Source organism: Heliangelus exortis, chromosome 19, assembly GCF_036169615.1.
Source record: "Heliangelus exortis chromosome 19, bHelExo1.hap1, whole genome shotgun sequence".
Classification (NCBI taxonomy): Eukaryota; Metazoa; Chordata; class Aves; order Apodiformes; family Trochilidae; genus Heliangelus; species Heliangelus exortis.
This window is the reverse complement of record NC_092440.1, coordinates 5968535-5993180: the sequence shown is the minus strand read 5'-3', so window position 1 is coordinate 5993180 and position 24646 is coordinate 5968535. Positions and strand designations below refer to the sequence as shown.

Here is a 24646-nt window from a genome sequence, read left to right as displayed (position 1 = left end):
ATCAAGGAATATGCAGAGAAATTATCTACAGTTCTTAAACAAGCAGCAAAGACTTGAGAGAAATGTTGTTGAATTGGGGAATTAAAAAAAACCAAATCTCTTAACATAAACCCAGATCCAGAACTGGAAGGAACTGTCTTGGCATATGGTTTGTGTATACATTTTGCCTTAGTTTTGTTCAAGATGCTTGCCCATAAATGCCTGTATGGAAGCTCTCTATGGAGAGCTTGATTTTAATTCTGATCTAAGTATGTGTCTGAGCCTCCAGCTCACTGAAAACAGCATGCAGCAGCAACTCAGCTAAAGGCTTGTTTGTGATATCAAATCACTAGATAACTCTTTATCTTCATCTCTCATTATTAAGATGTTAATATAGTGCTCAGATACATGATTCAGTACTAGGCAGCAAGTCAGAAGCAAGTGCAAGGGTAGCAATCCAACAGATAGGGCCTTGAGGGCAAATAAAATTTATCACACTACAGCAGTGAATGGAAAACCTGCATTCTCTGCTCTCTGCCAGACCCAGGACTGCCATGAAGTTGTGTACAACTGTGTGTAACATCTCTTGCCCACTTTAAATGTGTTTGACCTTTTGCTTCTCTAACTCTGCCATTTTCTGAATAGCAAAATGGCAAAAAAAAACCCCAAAACAAAAAAACAATCAAAAAAAAAACAAACAAAAAAAGCCCTAACAAAACACCCCAAACACTTGAAAAGAGTGGGAGTTTGGGAGTTCAGTCTGAATAAAAGCTCACATAATTTTCTTTCCCCAGTGAATGTTTTGTAATATTTCCTTTTAAAAAAGTGTTTATAACCCAAATGTTTGTGCATAAAGGTGGCACTGTTCTTAGAGCTCCACCCTGGACAGAATTTTTTCCTTAGAACTTGAATCTGATCCAAAGGGAACTTTCAGTACCACCTTGAAGCCAACAATGGTACATGAGAGCCAAGAGGGACTTCAGTTCAACCATTTAAAGAAACAAACATTTCACTGCTTTCTTTCCCTCTGAAAAGCCAGACTTACTCCCAAAGTTTTAGAGGAATGTTTTCAAGATTATCCCTTCTCTGAGGGAATCAAAACTACCATGACTGACAGGTGCAAGGAAGCATACCCCAAGCAGCCAATTCAACATAACAAAGCCATTTGAAAGAATTCCTGTAGAAAAGAGACCAATTTTAAAACTTCCCCTTTCCAGACCTCAATATTAGGGTACTGCAGACTAGTGATGAGTGATTTATTGTGGGAAGAAGTGCATTTTATTTCTTTTGTATTTATGGATCTACTCACTACACAATATTGCACAGACCAGAATTTTACAAGGATTAATGAGGAACTTATCCAGGTTCACAGATAACTACTGAGAGTTACCACATCCACAGAAACCAGATCTCATTCAGGATGTCCTTGAGTTTGAGGACTGGGAGAGTACTTGTGTTTGTCCAGGAGAGGAAGCATCATATGCAATTGCTTTGTTTCTATATGCTTTCCTAGCACCTGCTTTTGACATTATAGAGGTCAAGTAACTGATTAAATGGCCTGCTGGTCTCCCCTCATGGCTATTACTACTATGTTTAAAGTGGCATATGGCCAGTAGCTCACCCATACAAGTTGTAGTTCTTTTTAATTCTTATTTTTTACTTAATAGAAGCAGTACTAGAAATAGGAATTTATTCCTACCCACTATGCAACCTTGATGTTGGTAAGCACAAGCCTATTATGTCCCTATGATTCCTCTGAGGAAAGAGATTCACTTTAATTCCAACCAAATGAGGTCCTTACTTTGCAAACTCAATTATGTCTAAATTTATGACCCCAGAAAGAAACAGCCATGAATCACTGTACAGGAATGGTATAATTTAGTCAGCTTGTTCAGCTACTTCAGGGCTTTGGTATGTAAGGATTTTCATTATTTTATTCCCTTAAAAAACTCAAACATTTTAAAGGATTTGCTTCATGCATTTATTGTTCTCTAAAACAGATTAGCAGCAGCAGAAATAATTTAAAGAGCTGATTTATGAGGGTACTATTACAGCAAGCAAACACAGCAGAAGAAAAAGAGTTACTGGAGCTCAAATATAATCCTTAGGGAATGTTTCTATTTGGATTCAGCCATGGCTAGGTGGAATGTCACCATACATCTAAGAGGGTAAGAGGATTTCTTAGTGCTCTGGCTATTTATTTTAAAATGACTTGTTAGAACCACATTTTCTGTTTGGGCAAATAAATCAAAAGCATAATAATCTCCTCATGAAAAGATGTCAAGAGTTCTTGGCATGGACTCTCTGTCCAACACTTGACTGTAAGAAGTGGCCATTTTAAATAACCTCCACAACAGTTTCAATGAGCCATTCAAACCACCAGTTCACTGCTGCTGAACTCAGCTACTTTTATATCCTCACACTGAGGACACCACAGTTTTGGATCTTCCTGTACAATGATCCTCCAGGTAATATTAACATATCCATCTATACACTCTATAGTATAGAATATACTCTGTAAGGAGTGTCTGATACTATTTTACTTACTGTAAAAAGCAAACATGCAAAACACTTATCTAGTGGCAGAGACTTCTTCATTCTTCCACACAGATTTAAAAACTTTCTTGTAAAACAGTATTCAGCATTCCTATTTATTGCCAATACTACCCAGGAAGCATGCCAAACCAGAAGGTGGCATCATGGTTTATCTTAGGAAACACAACTTTCTGGCCATCACAGCTTGTCACAGGGATTTTACTCAAATTTGAAAAAAAAACCAAAAACACCACCACCAACCAAAAAACATCAACCCAAAAAAATACCACTTGTGTTTGAATTATAATATATAGTTTAATTAGCTTTGTTGGCTACATGTAAATCACAATTTATATTAACCTGTATTAAAATCTGAACAAGGTCTGATGTAATGATATAGAACCTTTACATAATTATAATACACGAAGACATTAAAACCACATAGAATTCAAGAAAACACTGCAAGAAGAAAAGGAATTCCAAACATAGACATATATGTATCTACCAAATGCACAGGAGGATAAAGGCTAACAAGCAATGCCATTTCATATGACCAAAGTGAAATGAAATCTCTGTTATGGAAAAGGATCAACCTACAGTCCACATACATGCTACAGTCCACATACAATTATCATAGTATTTTAGACTTATTCCAGGAATATTATTCCCAAAGCCAAGCTAAAAGTGACAATACAGTATCACAATACATGACTAAAAATTGACACCAGAATTCCCCAGATTCAGTATTTGGCAGTACTTGGATTTTAAAAGCCCTAAAATCTTGAAAGTTGTTTCACAAAACAATTATTTCATTTGAAGTACGAGACCTCAAACTGATAGTACTAACTAAAAGCAGTTGCAACATTCTAGAAATTCAAGGACAGTTTCAAAAATTCTTAAAAAACCAATAAATAAAAAATTCAAGACAATTTAAAAGAAGATTCAAATGTTAATATAAAGGTAATATAAATATGCAATTTCTTCAAAACCTATTTTAACATTAGGAGCCAACAACTAAACATCACAGGAGCATGTCTAATAAAAGCAGGTTTGAGAAGCACAAGTCCTTTTGCCATTAAGAGGATGGGATCTTTACAAAGAAGTGTTCAATACCTGTGTATTAAGGTTAAAATCTCTGTAACCTCCCAAGAAACATAAAAACAATAGTCCAGGCCCGTATCAGTCCATTTAAGTTAAAACAAGTTGATGCATCTCAACTGCAGCACCATAAACTTTGGAAGATCCGAAATAGTTTCAGAGCCTCTGATCCTCAGCTTCCAGTACAAGGAACCAAAAAGCACCACTGTGTAACAGAAGACAAACTGAAACAACTGGTACTCAAAGGGTAAAGAAAGAACAAGCAGATGTAGCAATCTCAGATGCCATGCAGGGCTGTTCTGACAGACAATTGCAGCGATTGAGCCACTGCTTCAATCTTCTGAGTGAGCAGAAGAAAAAAGAAATTGTAATTTTGTTACTCATTGAGAAAAGGTAAAGTCATACTGTCATTTGGCCAGGAATGCCAACAGCCAGACTTGTTAAGTCTTCATCTTATGCCCTAGATTTTGTACATATCCCATAAAGATAACTATGTAGCTGCTAATATTAAAGACCAGATCTTTATCCAGGCAATAAAAAAAGCCATGAGGTATTTCATATACCTTCAGACAGTCTTATAGATTGTCTGAACAGACTTTACTAAACAATTAAAAGTTTGCCTCCTTCTCTAGGAGAAAGAAAGTCATCCCCACCCATTCACTGCAAAATAAACACACACACAAGCAAATAAAAATAGTTCAACTTTGAAAAGCAGTAAATATTTTAAGACAGATGCAACAATTTGACAGTCGGGTCAGACCTACTGCTCCTAATCACAACTACAAATGAAATCTTACATCCCCGTCTTTATTCCAGATAAAAACATTCTGACTACAACTTTAACAATGTGAAAGAAAAAAACAAAACACAAAAAAGACCAAAAAAAAAAAACCAAACAAACAAAAAAAACCCTCAAAAAGTTAAGCACAATAGAAGAGAAGCTTATGGATTATGAAACTTTAGTAAATCTCTTTAGGAGAAAAAATAAAATTCTGGTCATACATTGTCTGCCTTGTCCCAAAAAGAAAAACAATTGTCTTTGTATGAAACTAATTTTCAATTTATATTTTCACTATAGGTTGCCTCATTTTCTAAGAGCATGCCACACATAATATACAAATGTCATTTAGTTACTAATTTGATTTGAAATCATTTTTTTGTTAGTTCTCCTTACACTTACCATTAGGACAAGAGAGAAATGAGTGCATCAAGAAATTTGCTCCGGTCTTCTGTTTTCAATTCAATTACTAAAATATTAAATATTTTATTACGAGATGCAAATAACTGAAAGATACAGCAGATGTCATACTTCAAGACTATAAATTCCATGTATGCTTATTTATAATCTTATATCAACTTTAGGAAGGAAAAAAGAAATTATTTATTTGGAAAAAATGCAGAGCACATTGTTTTGCTCTTAGCTTTCAGCAAACTCTGATTTCTAGGTGCTCACTACATGACAAAGCACCCACTTTTTAAATATAGGAGTGCAGAGGGTTTTTTAACTATGGGTAAAACTCTCTCCTTTGTAAGCATGTACACTAAGACAGGAAAACCTTGTACCTAATTTTTCAAAGACAATAAAGAATGCATCTTATAACACAAATACCATACCTGGTTTGGTATAAACCAAATATAAAACCCCCCCACAGATTTCAAACTGAAGTGCACATTAGGAAAATCATTACTCAATACAAAATGGAGATCATCTCAAAAAGTTATGCAAACTACTGCTTAGTAGTTGGAAATTTCTGCACAAGGGCACTTAGACAAAGACTGACCTATAATGTAGTTTGTATTTTCACTAGACCTAAGAGTAAGTGTATCATTTACACACCCTTAAGTGTTTGCATCTAAGACACACACAAAGGGCTACATTGCCCGGTTTTGTGCTCGTGGAGGCTGTGTAAACACTGACCCCTAAAGGGCTCTGTGGGGGATGACACACGCGATAGGCAGCTTACTTACTTGACATGTCAAAATGGTTGTGTAAAGTCCTAGAATTGGTACTGTCTGCAGCTTTCTCAAATGCTCTTCCAAAAAAACTGGAAGATGAAGAGAAATTACAAATCAGCATTACAGAAAAGGATATTTTTACTAAGGTAGAAGAGTGGAACTTTTTCCTTGCTAAGAGTTAAAGATGTCTTCCAGGTGTTCTTCACTTGCCATGTAGTCAACATACATCTCTCTTATTCAAGTATGAAAATCCTAACATGCAGGCTTTAAAAAGTTAAATCATGGGCCACAATAGTCCACTATCTCCTCTTCTAAGGTAAAGAAATAGTTATGAGGGAGGGGGGAAAAAAACTTGTAAGAAAGCTGTAGAACATCTATATCCTCTCAGAGTATCTCATGCATAACATATGCAAAAAGTACATTTTAAAGAATTTAAAATTCCACATATTCCATGTTAAACATGTACAGGGAAACTATCTATGCTTCAAAAATAGGAAAAGCCTATAGATAACCTTTAGTAAAGAACTTTTAAACAATATGCTTACTTCTTTTTGTCGGAGCTTTCTGTCTCTGGAGGGATCCCCACCATGATCACAGTGCCCTGTTCAACATCCATGGGTGCAGCCATTACCAGTGGCAGCAGCTTACAACGCTTGTTTTTTGTCTGCAAGTCAGAAAGCCTCTTTGTTAGGCAAAACTCAGGAAACAATTTTGTTTCAGCTCTCTGTGTGAGGCTAGAATTATAAATACTTATCTAAGGATACAGTTCAACAGGAGGTGCTTTTTTTACATAATCTCTTAATCCCCTTCTTACAGTAAAAGTCACTTTAAGGACCAATAGGATTTTTAGTTCTCTGACCTTGCATTTCATTTTAACATAGAAATTATATAGGCAGACAAGATACAATTTACAGTAAAGGAATAACACAGGCAAGTTACAAATTTAGATACCTAAAACCCTGGTCTGGGCTTATTTTTTTGCAATCATAATTTTATACTAAAATACAACAGATATAACATTGACAAAGTCTTCACTAGAAATTATTTGCCCCTCTCATACTGTTTTACAGCAGTAAATTTTAACAAAAAATTTTGTAATTTAAATTTAAACATTATGATCTTAACATTTTTAGACATGTAAGTAAACGAAACAGAAGTTTGTTTGAAGTGTTCTGTTCTTAAGGTAAATGCTTTGTAGTGAATTTTAAAAAATGCTGTCCTGCTCTCAGCAGATAGTTATTCCCCATGTATAACTTTTAAAGTGAGGACAGGTGCAGTTTAACAAGGAGGAACCACCATAAATTCAGTTTGTAAATTAGGAAGTCTTGACTTTGAGGAGAGTTCTCCATCACAAAACCTCATTTTTATTTGAATTGTGTAACTAATAGCTCAAAAGATAAATTCAATTTCACATTGGTTACATTAATTGTAAAGACAAGATGAGTTTATTTAAGCAGACTCAGAAATATTTATATAACAATTACCAGTCCTTTGACACTGCAGGTTTTTTGATGAATAAGGTTACCCTTTCAAATTACATATTTAGTGATATGATCCCTCAAAATTTATAAAATTAAACAAAGATTTTTAGATTGTGAGTACCTTAGGAATGAAAACTCTTACTAATGCTACAAAGGCTCTCAGGCACATACCCTCAGCAGTATTCATGGATGTGCTAAAATTATCCAAACAATTAACAGAAAATCACTAAGATTTTCACATGGTGTTTTTAATAATAAGCTGCAAGTATCCAATAGAACAATAACTACTACACAGGCCAGAAAAAAAAAAAAGCTTAGTAAAAAGCTTTTGATTTACTTACAGAGCAAACAAACGATTTGAGTAAGTATTTACTAAGCAGGCACAGAGACACTGGTTTGGAAAACAGTTTCACATCTGGTGTGCCCTAAGAAAATAAAAATTATTTTAATTACAATTCAAGATGATTTGCCCACTTATGTCTACTGAAGAAGCCTAAAAGTTTTGTTGCTCAAAGAACAGTAACAAGAACCACTACAATAGAGGAGCTTGAGCACACCCACATTGAAGAGCTCTCTGCCCCTTGAAAGGACTGATTTTTCCTTTGGGAAGAGTTCAGGGTAGATGCCAATACTGACCCCTCAGAGGACAGCAGTGTTTCTTTCTGACAGAGTCCTTCTTATTGAGTCAAGCAGTTGGGAAAACTCTTATTCAACTATTTCTTTATCAGGGAGGGGAATTAATAGAAAGCATCTGTCATTCGGTTTAATTGCAATTAATTGCGGTTTAATTGTCATTGGGTTAAACCCTGACAGCCAAATATGATGGTAAAATGGGACAGCCAAAAGCTAAAATTCTGACCTCCATGAGAGCACAGTAGAGAAAAGGCCCCTGAGAAATTACAAGGTTGGTGCAAATGCAGCTGGCAACTGTCTGCTGAATGGCACGTAACTGCTTTTTGGCTAAGTCCAGTCCTTGGTGCAGTTTGTCCAGGTTACCCCTGCAGCAGAAACAATAAAAATAAACCCTTTCACAAAACAAAGCTTCTCACACAAAAGTGAGACATCTCTAAACACTTTTCACAGGGATACATAGCCTACACTCCACAAATAAAATTGCAAAAGAACAAAGAGATGTATTTACAGTACCTGGAGAGACTGTCCAAAGCTTTAATGAAATTAGTTGTTTCAGGCCCTTCTTTCTCTATATTCTCCATGAGAGAAACTGTTGCATAAACTATGTCACTTGCTGAGAACTTGTTCTTAAAGCCAAAGTGAATGCTGAAGGTCTGAACTCTTAAATCCTTCATTCTGCAAAAAGAAATAAAACCATTAAGTTTATTATTATCAGTATTAACCAGTCATCTCCTCAGCATATTAATAAGAAAAATACAACCTAACATTTGCAATGAGTCTAGTATTACATTGTCAATTTAAAGAATATATTTTAAAAACGAGATATTACATGTTCTTCATACAAAAACATCTGAACTTAATTGAAAAGTATTTTCAGATAAAGCATTTTTATTTAACACAATTTACCCAAACTTGTTTGCAGATTCTTCAATCATTTCTCGAAGATTTTCTTTCAAGGACATATCCATGGAATTAAACTTCTGTTTCACTTGCTTCAAAGGCAAACTAAAAATAGATTTAAAAGATACGTTGACAGGTATGCCAGAAGAAACAAATATTTTGCCTTACTTTCACAAGACTTTCTTAATGCTATATAATTTAGCAAGTTAAGTCTGACTAAGCTGGTTTGAATTTTCTTTACTTATTGAAGAGTAGATGTGAGATACCACAAGCTACATACATACAGCTGAAGTATTCCTCATAAAGCAAGATACAAGTTGCATAATTGATCTGAAAGAAACTCCACAACCTACTGAGCCCCAAAATCATACTTAAAAATTAAGAATTTGAGTACTTACAGGTTATATTCTTAATATTTCTCCGTAATTCATTGAAAAAGGGATTCTTTAATTCAGACCCAGATTTTTATCACTTACCCCATGTCAGCCAAAAACTCCTGGAGCCTCTTCTGTCCTTGCACGGACCAAAGCTTAAGGGTAGCAGAGGTATATGAAGTGTTACAGAGACTTTCATATAGAGACCAGTGCTGATAAAGTGCCAGGCGCAGACTGAACAAGAGCTAAGGAAATCAGTCATAAACGCATATATGATTTGCAGGTAAAAATAGTAACAAAACTCCACAACTAATAGCTAAGTCTTCAGTTGCCTTTATATATTGCACCACAGTTAGAAGCTGCAGGTGCCTGTAACAACAAGCAACATTGCCTTGTACCCAATTCTGAAGAGTTCAGCTGAACTGAAGCTACATGAGCTACTGAGAGAGGGATTAACGTTCAACGAAACATTCGCGTTTCTATTTCTTTTCACTCTCAGCAACAGAGATGGTGCTGGGAATATTTTTTTTCCTGTAGATTAAAACTCAACTGAGGTTCACTAAGTGGGCAGAGTTCATTTTTCCCCAGATGCCAAGCAAGGATACTCATACTCAAACGCTATGCGCACGCAGTCAATTGACAGGGAATTCTCCTCGTCCTCGTTGCGGTGGTTGTGACGCGAGACGTGGCGCTGCAGGACCCCGATGTCAGTCACGTACTTCATGCTTAAACCAAACCAAACTGGTTACTTCACTTTCTCCCTCTGTATTTTTGCACTTAATTATGAGAACACAAAAAATGCTTCAAAGTTTACATAGAAGTCAGAAGCATGGCAGCTGCAGGTACATCTTTAAAAACCTCAAACAACTTGTTAATTAATGTTCTGTCGATATTCAGCCACGCACCCGGGCAATTAAAATTAAAATAAAACCAGTACAGGGAGACAGACTGAACAATGAAATTAGTTATTTATTACATTCACCTCCTTAAAAAGATGAGTACATTAGTGATAAGAAAACACCATAATTGAAGTCCACACATATGCTACTAGAAATCTGACAGTATCCAGTAGGAAGTGAGAAACAAAGGAAAAAAAAGGGGAAAATCTGAAACTCATTAATTAAAATTGGAAAGGAAGCTGGAGGACACAGAATATATTTTTTTTCCTTTAATATAAATGGATCAAGATCAGATTTATGGAAATTACTGTTAAACACCATTTCTTTCTGGATCAGAAGTGCTTGTTGTAAAACTTAATGAAAAATAAAGTTAGTTGAAAAATCCTAAGTATTAGAACATGAGGATACATTTTTTCTGTTGTATATTTCCATGGTTGGAAGGCATCAGATCAATTCAATCATCAGGATATTTAACGTCTCTAGTGACTAATTAACTTTATTATATCAATTCTCATGTTTTGTGATCTCTGTTAATTGCTATTAGTTACTCCTAAAACTAAAATTCTAAAGACAGACAAATTAAAAACAGTTATTATAAAGAGAAACAAACAAACAAACAAACAAAATCTTTCTTACTGAGTGATTTTATCTTGGACCCACTGATCTGTTAGGCCAACAATAGCCCACCTAAAATTGGGAGGGAAGAAAGAAAAAAAAGCTAAAACAAAAAAAATTCAAGTACAATATATACTTGTAATATATACACTACATTATATTTAACCCTCTGAGTATGTAACAGAACAAGTCAGAAACACTGTTCAGCTGCACACAGAAGTTAATAACAGAGCTATATACTATTATTCCACAGTACCATCCTCCCTTTTTCCATGGAAAATATATTGGTTGCTTGTAATTAATTAGCACAGATGTGTCCTCTGATTCAAGACATACATCTCTTCATTAAATAAACTGCAACCTCATGCTGAAACAAAACAAATGTTTTGGGAAATCTTGCCTGTCTCTACTGAGGGTTTAAACTTCTGGACTTTATGAAAAGCAATAATGGAAACATACCACAACATGTCATTCAAGTCTTTAGACATTATCCATGCCAGATCAAACATCACCATTGCAGACTACAGGAGGGAAAAGCAAAACAAGGTAAGTGAACACAGAACAATCCCTTTTTTAAACAAATGGGATGCAGTTCAATTTGCCAAATATTAGCCTGGCACTAAACCTCTAGAAATTACACTTGAGTCTGACAGCCTGCCAGTGCCTTACTTTCTAGGAGACTAAGAAAAAAGAAAAATCATCTATGCCACTCTGCAAACCTGCATTATATATAAAGCAACGCTTAGCAAAATAATCAGACAAGAAGGCAAATGGAAACATTTTGGTGTACTAAGTGTTACGTTTGAAATATCTTGATACTTTGAAAACTCAAAGGCAAACAAGTTCCTTCCATGCTAAAGACTTCTTGCAAGTATTTTGTGCATAGTTGGTAGTTTAATTATTTTAGGTCTGAGCAAAAATATTATATTTTATACACGAATATTAAAGATATAAAAAAAAAAGTTAACAGTTCTGTGTTATCATTTACCCCCACAGATAACATTATGCACTGTGACTCAGTTAACTACTGTCTACCATCTACCAGTATTGCTTCCATGATGTATCCAACTCACCAGTGATGAAATGGGATGTGCACAACCAAAAAGCATTAAACTGCTAAGTCAAACTACTTGTACAGTATGATGTATCATATAGAACAAAAAGATACAAGAAAAGTAAGATACAACTATATTTTAATATATAGTATCATTAGATAATCATAACATTGTATTAGATAATTATAACATTGTATATTCTCTAATTGTTTTTCTGGCAAACAAGAGCTCATACTTACTGAGGTTCCATGGTATTCATACTGCTCATAATCAAAAAGAATTTCCCGTCTAAATAAGAAAAACAAAAATAAAGCCACATTTGACTACGTGGTGAAATGGTAATTAGATTAATTAAAAATTAAGCAAGGAATTGTAAAATAAAATTTAAAATTTGTTCTAGCAATTAAAAAAAATTAAACCTGGGCTAGAAATTTTTCTTCTGCAAAGAAATTAGGTTTTAGAAGCAAAGGGGAAACCACGCTGAAATATGAAAATAAAGTAAAATACTTATGAATTCAAATTCTCAAATCCCCTGGTTTTTAATCTTCTTTGTTTTTGCTTGTTCCCACTGACAATAGTGGTATTGTAAAGGAAGAAAACAGAAGCACAATTTTACATAAAGATAGAAAAGATTAAGAATACTGTAGGTACATGCAGAGGCAATGCACCTAACTACTATAAATTTATGACTGTTTACAACTATCCTCCCTTTAAATATTTTATCTTTTATATAATGCCTCTTTCTGAATAAAGCTAGAACTAAAGTACCTTGCAGATGAAGAAGCACATTATCAGTTTTGTACTCTCAACAAGAATTTAATCAAAGAATAAGAGAGAGAAAAAGAAATAAAAGCAAAATGAAGAAGCTGAACCCACCTGCGTGCCTCCCATTCTTGCCTTTGTCGCCTTTTCATTGTTCTCTCTATCACATCCTGTAAATTATTTTGGATGTTAAAAAACTGGAAAAATAGTCACATAGCTTAGCATCTATCCAGACATTTTAATGCCTGTCTTCATTAAAAAGATTCAGTTAACTCTTCCCTAAAAAGAAGAATTATTCCTATTATCAACACAATTGAGAGAAGTATTATTATAAAATATTTTTGCAAGGAACACACTTTTATAAATCATGACATCTTCTTGTGCTAGCATTTATTTAGCTTTTCTTCAAAAATTAGAGGCAAAGTACCCAGTATTTTCAACAGATGAAACATTGCATTCTGTCATTTTGTAATATAAAAATGAAATGATAAAAAATAGACAAGATAATTCATGAAGCTCAAAAAAAGATGCAGACAATGTATATTTAAACTCTAAAAATAGCACAATCAGCTTGAAAACTCAAATATTAAATAGATTTAAGAATCAAGAACAGTTTTTGTGCATGTAATTTATAGATTTTACTTAGGATTTCTGGTATCCTTTGTAGATTAGTAGGGAAAACAATACAATGTTAATAGAAAAATAACATTAAATAAATATTAAATCTCAGAATGTCTCAGAATGTGTCTACCATGACAGATTTGTGTTATTTACTACAAAGACAGACAAAATGTATTGCTAAACTATTTCTGAGCTTTATTTTCTCACTTATTACAAAACTGAAGCTTATATCTAATCAGTCATTTGCTGTACTGGAAAGTCCAGAGCACACAATTAGAGATACCTCTCTCCAGCTTAGTGATTACACAAAGCCAACATGTATTATCAAGTTAAAACAGTTTTTTCTTTTTTGCTGGTTTTTTTTTTTGTTTGTTTGTTTGTTGGGTTTTTTTTATCTGTTTTGCTTTATCTGTTCAGATAATGAAACATTTTGTGTATGTGAAACTCTACAGGTTGTAGTGGATTATTTTTAAATCTTATGCTTGAATTTCTGATCTAATAGAACATAATTTTAAACTCATGATTATTATGATGATGTTAAAGTATACATAATAACTTGTTTTCTTTCTTTTCACAACAAAGTAGCAGAAACACACCTCTTCAAAACGCCTACGTTTTTCTGAAGGTTCTGACCCACGACTTTCATTTTCTGAGTCCTCTTCTTCCTCTTCTTCATCTTCTTCATCTCTGAAGATATCATCATAAGCAGGAACATCGAAATCATCATCTGGCTTAACTAACAGCTTAATCTAGCAAGAAAAAGTTTTTTAAATAAATTATCTTACTTAGTGATTAAAAAATATTTCAAGTGACAAACGAGACTATTTCAGAAACTTACTAAAAGAACTTAAAATTCATTTTTGCTGTAATCTATTCCTGACATTACAAAAATACTACTTTTAATAGAGACCATACTTATGTATACAAAATATGAGTAAAAGACACACTCATTGATTACAGCACTACTAAATTAACTATCATTTTTTTATGATTTTTAAAGTCATGTCAAATAATTTGTGCTTAATACTCACATTCTAAGTTGCTAGATGCTGATATATGTTACATTCTGGAGGATGCTTACCCTTTGATTATTAGCAGTTTCATTTAGAACAAGAAGATACACAGCTTGCTATTGATAACTCTCACATGACTAATGGTAAATATTTTATTACTGAAAACATTTTTTTTCTGATCATGTACATTAATTCTGCAAATATCCATTAATACTGTATACCAACCCACTAGCTAAGCCTGTAAGCAGTTTTGCAAAGTAGAGAAAAGCACTGAACCACCACACTGGGCAAAGATTTTTATTATAGAAGTGTTTACCTGTGTGTCATTGTAAACATTCACTACATTGATAGGTCTGTGACTGTCACATACAAAAAAACAAGTGTCCTCTTCAGGCTGCAAGATCTCCAAAAGGTCAACATTGGCACCACAATTAATAAGAACAAAATATTTAAACTGCAAACAAAAGGAAAAAAAATGTTTTTACTACAATTAGCAGAAACCAGAAGACTGAAAACACCTTTACAAAACTTTCAAAGCACTCATCATTGCCAAAACTTCCATTTACTTTCTGATATTTGATGAAGCTAAAAAATTTGTAAGACAAAAGAGCCAATTCAGAGATGATGGACATTTAATACAACTCCCCTCTATATCTCAACATAATTTGAATCTATCAAAATTATAGCACATTAGCTTGAGCTGATGTAAAAAGGTTATAACTGGTATGTTTGAGTTAAACAATAACAATAATTAGTTTAAGAGCTGCCATTTTAAGTTGGGGAAGGGGATGAAGTACATGCCTTTATAAAGTGAGTTGCTACTTAAAAAATTTCCAGTATTTTCTCACCTGATCTTTATGCTCAAGAAAGGCAGTTTCAAGTTCTTGCCACCCAGATACTGGGACCAGGGTATATTGCACATGATCACATTGAAACAAAGCCTAAAATGAAGAAAACAGCTGTTAGTAAAGGTGAGGGTAAAAGCTCTTTTACAATACCATACCATGCTATAGTTCTATTTCACACAAATCTTTATTTTGAAGACATCTGCAATATTAAACCTATATAAACTTTGGCAGTATGACTTAGTGGTTTTCAGTGCCGTAACTCATGGAATAAATAACTTATAAAAAACAGATTAAACTTTCACCCTTTTCCCAGTTCAAACTGATAAAAGAATCCCAGGGCATTTTTAATTTAACTGTTAGCCTGCAGTGGTAATGAACAGAATTACCTGGATTATTTTACAAGCACACAAGGCATCGACATCTGAAGCAACAAGGAGAAGAACACGCTGCAAAAATTAGAACAGGATTAACATATTACACAGGCACCAAATCTAATGTACTGGTACACGAAACATGTAGATCACTACGAGACCAGAAAGCAAGAAATTTAAGTAGAGGTCATAAAGCATTAGAATTGCTTCTGAATGGGCACTGCAAACAGTATTAACCAATTTGGACCCTGTCAATATGAAGAATAAGCAGCTTCACATCCAGAAAATATGTCAGCTGCTTTGAAAAAATGTAATTATTCAGGCTCCTATGAACTGCTCATAGGTTTGAAGGGCCAAAGGTACTCAGCCCTACATCTCTTTTTGCTACCTCTAGAAAGGCTTGAGTTTTCAGAATGGGACTGAACTGTTTTGACTAAAGGAAATCTGTAGCAAAAATAGGAGAAAGGCGACTCTTTAAAATAACCTTGATTTAGGCAAAAAAAATTATAAATCATCTGCTGTTTTTTCGAGTTTCTTTTTCCTTTTTACGTTTTAAAAGGAGAAGCTGAGTGAAATGCTTTCATTTGTACAATCTACAAAAGTTTCAACTAAAAGAAACAAAAAGATTAACAATACCCAGAAACACTCTCCAGAAAGGAGGTGAAACACAAGTAAAACCTGCAGCTAGACTCGGTAGCACTGACGGCACCTTTGGATCTGATTTCCAAGGCCACACACCCGAGGGGAAAGGACACTGACATTCCGAGCCCACCTCCCTCACCGCCACCCGGGGCCTTTGCCCGCCGCCGGACCCGCCCCGGCAGTCCCGGGGATACCGGGCACCCCCCCCGCCCCCCGCACAACCCCGCGGCTTCGAGAGGACCAGAGACCCTCAGCCTCTGCCGACAAAGCCGGGGAGGTCCCGCACCATCCCCGCTCCGTGAAGCGGCGGGAGCCACCGCGACCTCGCGAGGAGCAACCTGAGGGGAGACAACTCCGCCGGCCGCCGGGACGCCCGGGGCGATACCATCCCCTCCCCCATTGCCTCCTGCAGCCCGCACCTGGCTGACAATCACGTCGTAGAACTCCCGCCGGCAGTCAGAGACGAACATGGCGGCAGCGCCGGAGCGGCGGAGGAACGGAGGAGGAACGGAGGAGGAACGGAGGAGGAACGGAGGAGGAACGGAGGAGGAACGGAGGAGAAGCGGCGGCAGCAGCCACGGGGAGCCCCCACCTCAAACTGGGCGCCAAAGCAGCGCCCCTTCTGATTGGTCAGCACCTCATAGCGCGGGCCAATGGCAACGCGGACGTCACTCCTCCGCAGAGCCAATTGGACGAACCTCGCAACTCGTTCCGGGTTTTCGCCGAGGGGATTGGGCAGCGGGAGAGGCGATGGGTGTGAGTGGCCAATCCCAGGGGTACAGCAGCCGGAAGCACCGGCCCGGGCCGTGTTGCCATGGCTGACATCTTTGCAACGGGCGAATCGCTCTCTTTACCGTTTACGGGACTTTGACGAAGAGGCGGCAGGAACCGCCTCAACGCTCCCTGAGAGAGCAAGGGCCAAGGGGCCAGAAAAGCCTCCCCCCATGGCCGGCTAGGCAGAGGCGAGCTCCAGCCTTCCGCCCTCACACGAAATGGCCGCACAGGAGGCGGGCACCGTGCGGCGCGCTGGGAGGGGCAGGGAGGCGGGGCGGGGCGGCGGGGTTGGGCAGCGGGGACGGCGGGCACAGATCCGTCAGGCGAGAGAGCGCCCGGTCCGGCCCTGCCCGACTTCTCCTGCCCCGCAGATTCCTGTTGGGAAACCGAGCGCCGCTGTTCTGCGCCGCTGCGCCGCCGCCATGGTGAGGCCCGAGGGGGGGGGGCGGCCGGGGGAAGTGTCGAGTCACGGCGGGCGGGCGGGCGGGAGGATGGGCCCCGCGTTCCTTCTCCGGTGCCGCGGCGGCTCCCCCGCTGGCAAAGCTGCTTTTCCAAGCCGGGGAGGTGGAGACCCCCGCTGCAGGCGGGCGCGGACCGATGTCTGCTCGGGCAGGCCCCGGCGTGCTGAGTGCCCGAGAGCCGGAGCCTTCAGCCCGGCTGGAAAGGCGCTGCTGCTGCTTTCCGTCTCCCCAAGCAGCGCCTGATGCACAAATCTTTCCCCAGGCAGCGCTGTACGAGGCAAAAAAGAGGGGAGAGAACATCAGCTGTGCGGCTGCCAGGCGTAGTTTTAGCGAAACTTCAGGAGAGTTCATTGAGTGCTGTAACTCCGGCGTGCGGTGGCTGCCTGCTAATACTGTCCTCTCTTTATGTTTCTTTTTTTTTTTTTTTTTTTTTTCTGTCCAGTTCTCTTTTAATATGTTTGATCACCCCATCCCACGGGTTTTCCAGAACCGCTTCTCAACCCAATACCGCTGCTTCTCCGTGTCCATGCTTGCCGGACCTAATGACAGGTCAGATGTGGAGAAAGGCGGGAAGAGTAGGTTAATGTTTTATTTTGACTTATAACCTGTTGGAAGAGTGTTTGTGAATAATACCGAGTAATACAGCTTTGGGCCCGGGCTGCAGAAACATTTTGAACAGCGTGGAGGCGAATTGTTGACTTCCTGGCTGGAGCTAGAAGAGCACCCTGGGTGGGGCTTTCAGAAGGAAGGAGGGGTTTAACTCAGTGGTTTGTAGGTAAATAAAACTTTCCGAGTGAGTCCTGGTTTACGAACAGTAGAAAAAGACATTTTTCTTTTTTAAATTTTCTTGTTGAATGACTAGGCCTATTATGAGACATGGAAACTTATGATTAAGGATTTTTTTCCTCTCCTTGTTGTACCTCTCTTAGCTTGAACAAAGAGGATAGATTGGCCAGTTGAATTTTCAGGCTGTCAGTCTAGTTCTGTGTTGTTTTGAGTTAATAATGATTTAAGAATTATCTTTAGAAAACATATTATTTCTTTAGTACTGAGTAGTGTAAAACTTTGTCTCCTTTTTTTCTGATTAAATTCTGAATCTTGCTGCTAGTGGGAATATTTGTCATGACTAATTCTACTGAAATCTCTAGCTCAAAAATGACTTTGCAGAAAATTTTAGAATCTCATTTTTTTAAGAGGTGATCTTAGAAAAAGGAATGATAAAATTTTATACTGTGTACCCTTTGTGCAGCCATACTTTTCCTAACCTTGCATTCTTATTCATTTCTGCAGTAATTATGCCACCATCAGCTTTGGATCAACTCAGTAAGTGAATATCTTATTCTGGAATAACAACATTAGAAATACAAGTAAATGCATAAGCAAATACTACAATGTTTTAGTTATCTATTAAAATCTGACTGAAATAGAGACTATGAAACTAATTAGTTCAAAACATGTGTTTTGTAAGTATTTCATCTGTCAGAATTAAGGAAGCTTCTGTCTTCAAGTACAGACATTTGTAATGTTGGACAACCTGAACCATGAATCAATATTTATTAATTTTTAATAGCATACTCAGTATAGTGGTTGCAGTTAATCCAGTAAATTCTCAATCTCTGCCTGCTTGTTCTGGACACTCTTGTCTGTAGCAAAATTCATCTTAAGCACAAAATAAGTGATAATTAATTTTGCAACTGTGAAGAGAATAATTGAATCAATAGTATAAATGGACATTACTGGCCCTTCTAACAGGTTCTCCCAGAGTTTTTGCCTTAGTAGAACTTCGAGAAATTAGTTTAGTCAGGATTAATTTTAAAATAGGTAAGGGCTCTTAATATTCATTAGGTAGAAACTGACTGATAATAGCACAAGGCAATAATAGCTTCCTGTGCCAGTACCCACTGCGTGCTCATCTCTGAGCTTGGGGAAATGTTGGAGAAGCATTTCAAGCTGTAGATGTGGTGGCAGCACAGGATCAGGGCATCTCTCTTGAATTTGTAGTTTTGAGCAATTGGAACGATGGTGTGACAAAAATCCTCTCCTGTAGACTGGCTCACTCTTCCTGGTGTTCAGTCTCTGAAAGTTTCAGAAATGTGTAAGTGGCTTTTAACAAATTTTTTTTCTCCTTTCTCACCAGGCCGACTTAATATTACCTACCCAATGCTCTTTAAGCTGACCAATAAAAATTCAGACCGAATGACACACTGTGGAGTGCTTGAATTTGTGGCTGATGAGGGCATTTGTTACCTTCCACACTGGGTGAGTTGTCTCATGCTGAACTGTCAAAACCTGAAGAGTAGGATTACTGTGTTGCCATTTGAATTTTAAAGAGGCTGAGTGTTTTCCTGAGAGTGCATGACTTTGCTAGTCAGGTTCCTAGTACAGCTTTCAGTCACAGTTTGGGTTTCCTTCCATGAGAATTTAACAAGCAAAGCACTCTTTAAGATGCACTTGACTGTTGTCCCTGAAATTAAAGCATGAGAAAATGGTGCATTTCAAGAAAGATGATGGCCCCAGCAAAAAAAAGTTACACCTGAGGTAAGAGATTTAATCAGTCGAGTTGGTATGGTTTGTATCTGTGCTTCCATTCTTGCAGATGATGCAGAACTTGCTGCTGGAAGAGGGAGGCCTGGTACAAGTGGAGAGTGTTAATCTTCAAGTTGCTACTTACTCAAAATTTCAGCCACAGAGTCCAGATTTTCTTGACATCACCAATCCCAAGGCTGTGTATCCTTCCTGTTCAGCTATGGAGCAGGGGACTAAAGTTTTCTCCCACACTGGAATGATGAAGTAGAACTAGCTCTATAGGTGTGGGTCATACTCTTCCAGTAGTAGGTAACTATTCTTTCTCCTTCTGGAAATAAAAAGAATGGAGATCTTATGTACAGAGATGTTGCCAACTGTTGGCACTGAGTTGTATCCTGGAGTGAAGAAGAATGAATCTTGGCTTAAAGTCCAATGAGGCTGAATGTCCCTTAGAAGAACTTGTTACACCCTAATATTCACTAAAAGGCTGGCTGCAGTATTGATGACCTAAACCATGTTTGGGAGATCAAAGAGTTGTATAATGTAGTAATTTCAAAGCCTTGGTATGCACTGAAAACAAATGTTTCATCTTAACATACTCCAAAGATTAGAAAATGCACTGAGGAACTTTGCTTGTCTAACTACTGGGGATGTTATTGCCATCAACTACAATGAAAAGGTATGGTATACAACAGCACTTCACACAAGTTTGGTTTGGTACCATCAATTTGAGGAAAAAAATTCTGCCCCATGTAAAAAAGGATACTGTATTTCTGCAAGTTGTGAATTGTGACCACATCAGGACTGTGACTATATCCTGTGAAAAGATTTTATAGATGAGTATTCTTGGCAGCACATGTGCACATTTGATCACTTGGGGTTGTAGATTAAACTCAGTTGTTGATTCTAAAGCAGTTTTAAAGTTTTACAGCTGTGCAGTATTGTTGACAAGTAATCCCAAGATGATAGAGTTCACAGTTTTCTTTTTGGAGGAAGAAAGGGATCAGTTAAGTCTCCTGACCTGCTGTTTAGACTGGTTTTTGATTCGGGAGAAAATAAATTTTTGTGCTGTTGATATTTTCACAAGTCGAGTTACAAACTTCACCCTAGATTCCTAGTTTATTTTCAAAAATGCAGGTTAAGGTATGGTAAGAGTTCAGCAAGGTACAGTAAAGGGTAGGTAGCTCCAGCACATAGCAATTTTCTCAGTTAAAAATATGTGCTCTCAAGTTCTGTAGAGAGCCTAAAGGATACAGTCCTCAACCTAAAGATTGATTGATTGATTAATGATTAAAGATTGATTAATGTTTGTTTTTTTTTTAAATTACCTGAAGGGAAAGGTTTAGATATGCCTTTTATATATGTAAGTTGAGCTCTTTCATGTGCAGGCATAAAACACTCATTACTGTTTCAGATCTATGAGCTTCGGGTAATGGAGACCAAACCGGACAAGGCTGTGTCCATCATAGAGTGTGACATGAATGTAAGTTAAAGCTGATGTGGGAAGTCTGCCTTTACTGTGTCCTCCCAAAAGGAGAGGGCACCTCGTTCACTGGTAGCACAGTACACCAAGCACCTCTGACGCTGCAGGAAAGGTAAAAACCAGGTGGGATAGGGAGGTTGAGTCATTTGAGTGTATCCCCATTTAGCTTTGTAACCAAATCTGTAGTCTCGAGCAGCACTTCATGTACCATCAGGTGATTGTAGTGCCTAGAATTTAATATTTACTTAATATTTAGCTTCAACATGTTTTATAATCTGCATTTTATTTAATGGCCTTGTCTGGATTCAAACTCCAGTGTTATTGTGGGGTTCTGGTTTACTGCTCTGCTTCAACTACGTGTTAAGACCAATTTGTGGCAGGCTTAGTCTTGTCAGTTGTGAGTTAAAATGTTTTAACAAGCAAAACTCATTTCTTTCTAGATCAAAACAAAGTGACAGTCTGTGCAGTTTTGAGCATTAGTTGTACAAAACTTATGATTAAAAGAAAAAAAAATCATGCTTATTTCTATGCTTCTTATCTAAATAGGTGGATTTTGATGCTCCTTTGGGGTACAAAGAGCCAGAAAGAAGTGCACAACATGAAGAGACTGCAGTAAGTTAAGCTTCTGTTGTTCAAAAAATGTATTCCCTAGAAGTCAGCCTTACTTGTGATGGAGCAGTGAGCACTAACATAATTTTTTTTCCTTAACAATTTCTTAAAACATTGAAAGGGAACTTTACTTACAAGTTGCTTTTGCTTGTGTTACCTAGGAGATGGTTGTTGACCAACTGTTGATTTTAGAAAGAGATTATTCTTACCTTTTGTTTGATGAGAAATATGTGGAACTGTTTTCCTGTTTTCTCTGTATCACAAAATGAACACAATGAGGTAACTTGTTTTTTCCCCTCACAGGATGTTGAAGCAGACCACAGTGGATATGTCAGTGACATAGGATTTCGTGTAAGTCTCTTGTTTCTGCTGCTTTCTTAATCTTGTAAAATGGTGAGGGAAGGTTGTCCAAAACTAGAAAATACTAGTACCTCTTCTGAGAGGTACTCATCACTTAAGTGGCCAGTATCTAGGAATGTTTATGGTGCTTACAGCTACTAACTGTGTGCCTTGCTGTCCTTACAAGGGCAGTGTATAAATGACAGCCTGAAACATGCTCCTTCACCCAGAGCTTACAGCTGTACTAAAATAGAAACATGGTGAAACAAATAATTAAATAGAAGTGGTAGTAAGCTTTTACAGAATACAGTATCCCTGTGCTGTGTGCTTTCAAATACAATGTACAGTTAATTTAAAACTCATTTTATATATATATATAGGCATTCTCTGGTTCTGGGAACAGACTGGATGGCAAAAAGAAAGGTGTTGAGCCTAGTCCATCACCAATTAAACCAGGAGACATTCGAAGGTAAGTCTGTTCTATTCATTTGTCAGCAAGGGAAAGATCAGTGTTTGAGTGGAGGTTTTTTATTTCTCTGCCCCTGCAATAAAAAGCTAATTCTGTCATGAGTTTGCATTTGGAAAATAAATATTGTAATCTTCTAGACTGACTGTGACATTCCTGACTATTTAAGATGCAGATCCTATGTTGCCAAAACAGATCTGCCAAAACAGGGCACTCTGTTGATGCACAGAACCTTGCCAGTTTTTTGTGGAGAAGTTTAGTGCAGAAGTTAATCTTTTTATGTTTGTTTGCTTGTTTTTCTTAGAAGGAAATTTAGAAAATTCAGGCTTAGTGGAAGTGGGCAGGGATGTGATTCCTGTGGTGTTCTGTCACACCTGTCACAATAAAGCATTAATCCTTGTAGGATAAGTGTGTCCATGATCCTGTAGAAACCACAGGCTATGTGGAAACATGTCCACACCAAGCTACAGCAGCTCCAATATCTCATTTTTTATTTCATGCAATGTGCCAACCTTCAGAAAATAGTTCAGTGGTTTAACTCTAGAACTAGACTTTGGTAATCTAGAATTTGCTAATGAAAATATGTGCAGTTTGGTGTGATACTGACAAACAGTCAGGTCTAATAGGTCTTACGGTGTTCCATTGGCAGATTTAAAACTTTATTAAATAATATTTTTATGTTTTTCTTCCAGAGGAATACCCAACTATGACTTCAAGATTGGTAAAATCACATTCATTAGAAACTCACGTCCACTGGTTAAGAAAGTTGAAGAGGTAAATAAAACTGTATCCTTCCCAGTTTTGCACAGAATTAGGACATTAGAACTGCTGTCCTAACTTGTGGTTTTCTCCATACTTGATTTTTCACAGCACACTTCTCTTAAAAAGTAGTTAGCTGAGTGCAGCCCCCAATCTTTGCTTGCTAATGTACAAAAGATTCACCTGATTCAAGTTTAATAACCCAGTGTATATTTGTTTCAGCTGGCTGATAGGTCACTGAAATGCTCAGATTTTATTTTCACAAAGAAAATGGTTATTATGTATATTTAAGGATGTAAAATGTCTCCAGTCAGTTGCTGCTCTAATGGCATGTTCTGAGTGTTCAGCTTTCATCACTGACAAGCAGGGAGCAAAGAGGTAACAATCTTTTTCCCCTCTTTCCTTTTTCCAGGATGAATCTGGAAGCCGTTTTATTGCCTTTTCAGGAGAAGGACAGTCCCTGCGCAAAAAGGGAAGAAAACCCTAAATTGTGGTACTCTTAGGCAGGAGGAAAATAAAGTAACAATCGCAGTTTATTGGACCTTAGTTATTTTGATTGCAAGATGAGCTAATTTTGCAACACAGGAATGCTTTTACTGGTTTGGGTTCCATGTTTAAAACCAGAGTCACCAGACTATCTTAATTTTCAGTTGAAAATTAAGTGAAAATTAAGTGCTAGGAATTCTGAAGTAGTTTTGTTGTATGTGTTGTGAAGAGGGAAAATATGTCTGGGATAAAGTGAGAAGTCTAACAAGGTCTGCCTTACTAAAAGGTTCAGTTCTTAGGCTGCATCCTCCCCTCTGACATCCTGAGTGGTGATGGTCTCATGTTGCTCTGTGCTTGGTATTTTCCTCTCTGTATCTTCTGCCACAACTTCAGGTGAGCTTTTTGCTGTGGTGCAGCTGAAGGCTAACGCCTCCTTTTTTAGGACTTTTGTGAAGGGAGTGATTTTAGCTGCAGGTGTTGGGTCATAAATCATCCTAAGCAACCCCCCTGGAGTCACTTTTTATATTTATAATTAATAACATGCCTCGTACTAGTTCAGATACAATAATATCCAGTTCAGATACAATAACATCCTGTAGGCACCTGTAGGGAGAGGCGAGACCCGGCTGCTCTGCCAGGTGCCGGTGAGGGAGTGCTCTGGGGCCTGTGCTTTGGGGCAGCGGTGTCGGTGATGATGTGCGGGTCCCTCCTGGCGCGGGGGGGGTTGGCGGGACCCCCCCGCTCCCAGCGGAAAGGCCGAGTAAAGGCTCCTTGTTCACCAGCCCGAGTCTGCTGTGCTTATTTCGGAAAAAATAAAATAAAAATACAAACAAACCCCAAAGCCCTAAGGGCTGCCTCGTGTCTCCTGCGCTTCCTCCGGGCCGCGGCGGGAGGTTTTGGGGGGAAAACAGGGGATTTGGGGTCAGCGGGAGGCGTCAGGGTGGGCGGGCGTCACGTGCGG

General features: G+C 37.8%; 2 protein-coding genes across 2 annotated transcripts; one reads left to right on the top strand and one right to left on the bottom strand.

Annotated features, from left to right (window-relative positions):
- Positions 1-3667: 3667 nt before the first annotated feature.
- CDC45 (cell division cycle 45) lies at positions 3668-16290 on the bottom strand. Its single transcript, XM_071763228.1, has 19 exons — positions 16202-16290; positions 15156-15215; positions 14770-14862; positions 14238-14375; positions 13505-13657; positions 12402-12457; positions 11765-11813; positions 10930-10991; positions 10492-10542; positions 9562-9681; positions 9059-9190; positions 8589-8687; positions 8196-8357; positions 7909-8047; positions 7391-7474; positions 6114-6232; positions 5581-5657; positions 4793-4859; positions 3668-3817 (listed from the first exon to the last, which is right to left on the bottom strand). Exons 1-18 carry the CDS (start codon positions 16250-16252, stop codon positions 4795-4797), a joined length of 1710 nt encoding a protein of 569 aa, XP_071619329.1. The 5' UTR covers positions 16253-16290; the 3' UTR covers positions 3668-3817; positions 4793-4794.
- A 377-nt stretch (positions 16291-16667) lies between these two features.
- On the top strand, positions 16668-23735 carry UFD1 (ubiquitin recognition factor in ER associated degradation 1). The gene is made up of 12 exons (XM_071763609.1): positions 16668-16981; positions 17460-17592; positions 18308-18340; positions 19155-19276; positions 19614-19744; positions 20150-20222; positions 20958-21026; positions 21573-21638; positions 21939-21986; positions 22355-22443; positions 23133-23214; positions 23612-23735. The coding sequence occupies exons 1-12, from the start codon at positions 16775-16777 to the stop codon at positions 23684-23686; spliced, it is 1128 nt and encodes a 375-aa protein (XP_071619710.1). The 5' UTR covers positions 16668-16774; the 3' UTR covers positions 23687-23735.
- The last annotated feature ends 911 nt before the right edge of the window (positions 23736-24646 follow it).

Coding starts and splice junctions, on each gene's coding strand:
- CDC45 (XM_071763228.1), bottom strand. CDS start 16,252: ATGTTCGTCTCTGACTGCCGGCGGGAGTTCTACGACGTGATTGTCAGC. Junction 8,358..8,588: donor GAATCTGCAAACAAGTTTGG/GTAAATTGTGTT, acceptor TTCTTTTTGCAG/AATGAAGGATTTAAGAGTTC. Junction 6,233..7,390: donor TCAAATCGTTTGTTTGCTCT/GTAAGTAAATCA, acceptor TCTGACTTGCAG/ACAAAAAACAAGCGTTGTAA.
- UFD1 (XM_071763609.1), top strand. CDS start 16,775: ATGGCCGCACAGGAGGCGGGCACCGTGCGGCGCGCTGGGAGGGGCAGG. Junction 17,593..18,307: donor TGTGGAGAAAGGCGGGAAGA/GTAGGTTAATGT, acceptor TCATTTCTGCAG/TAATTATGCCACCATCAGCT. Junction 19,277..19,613: donor TTTGTTACCTTCCACACTGG/GTGAGTTGTCTC, acceptor CCATTCTTGCAG/ATGATGCAGAACTTGCTGCT.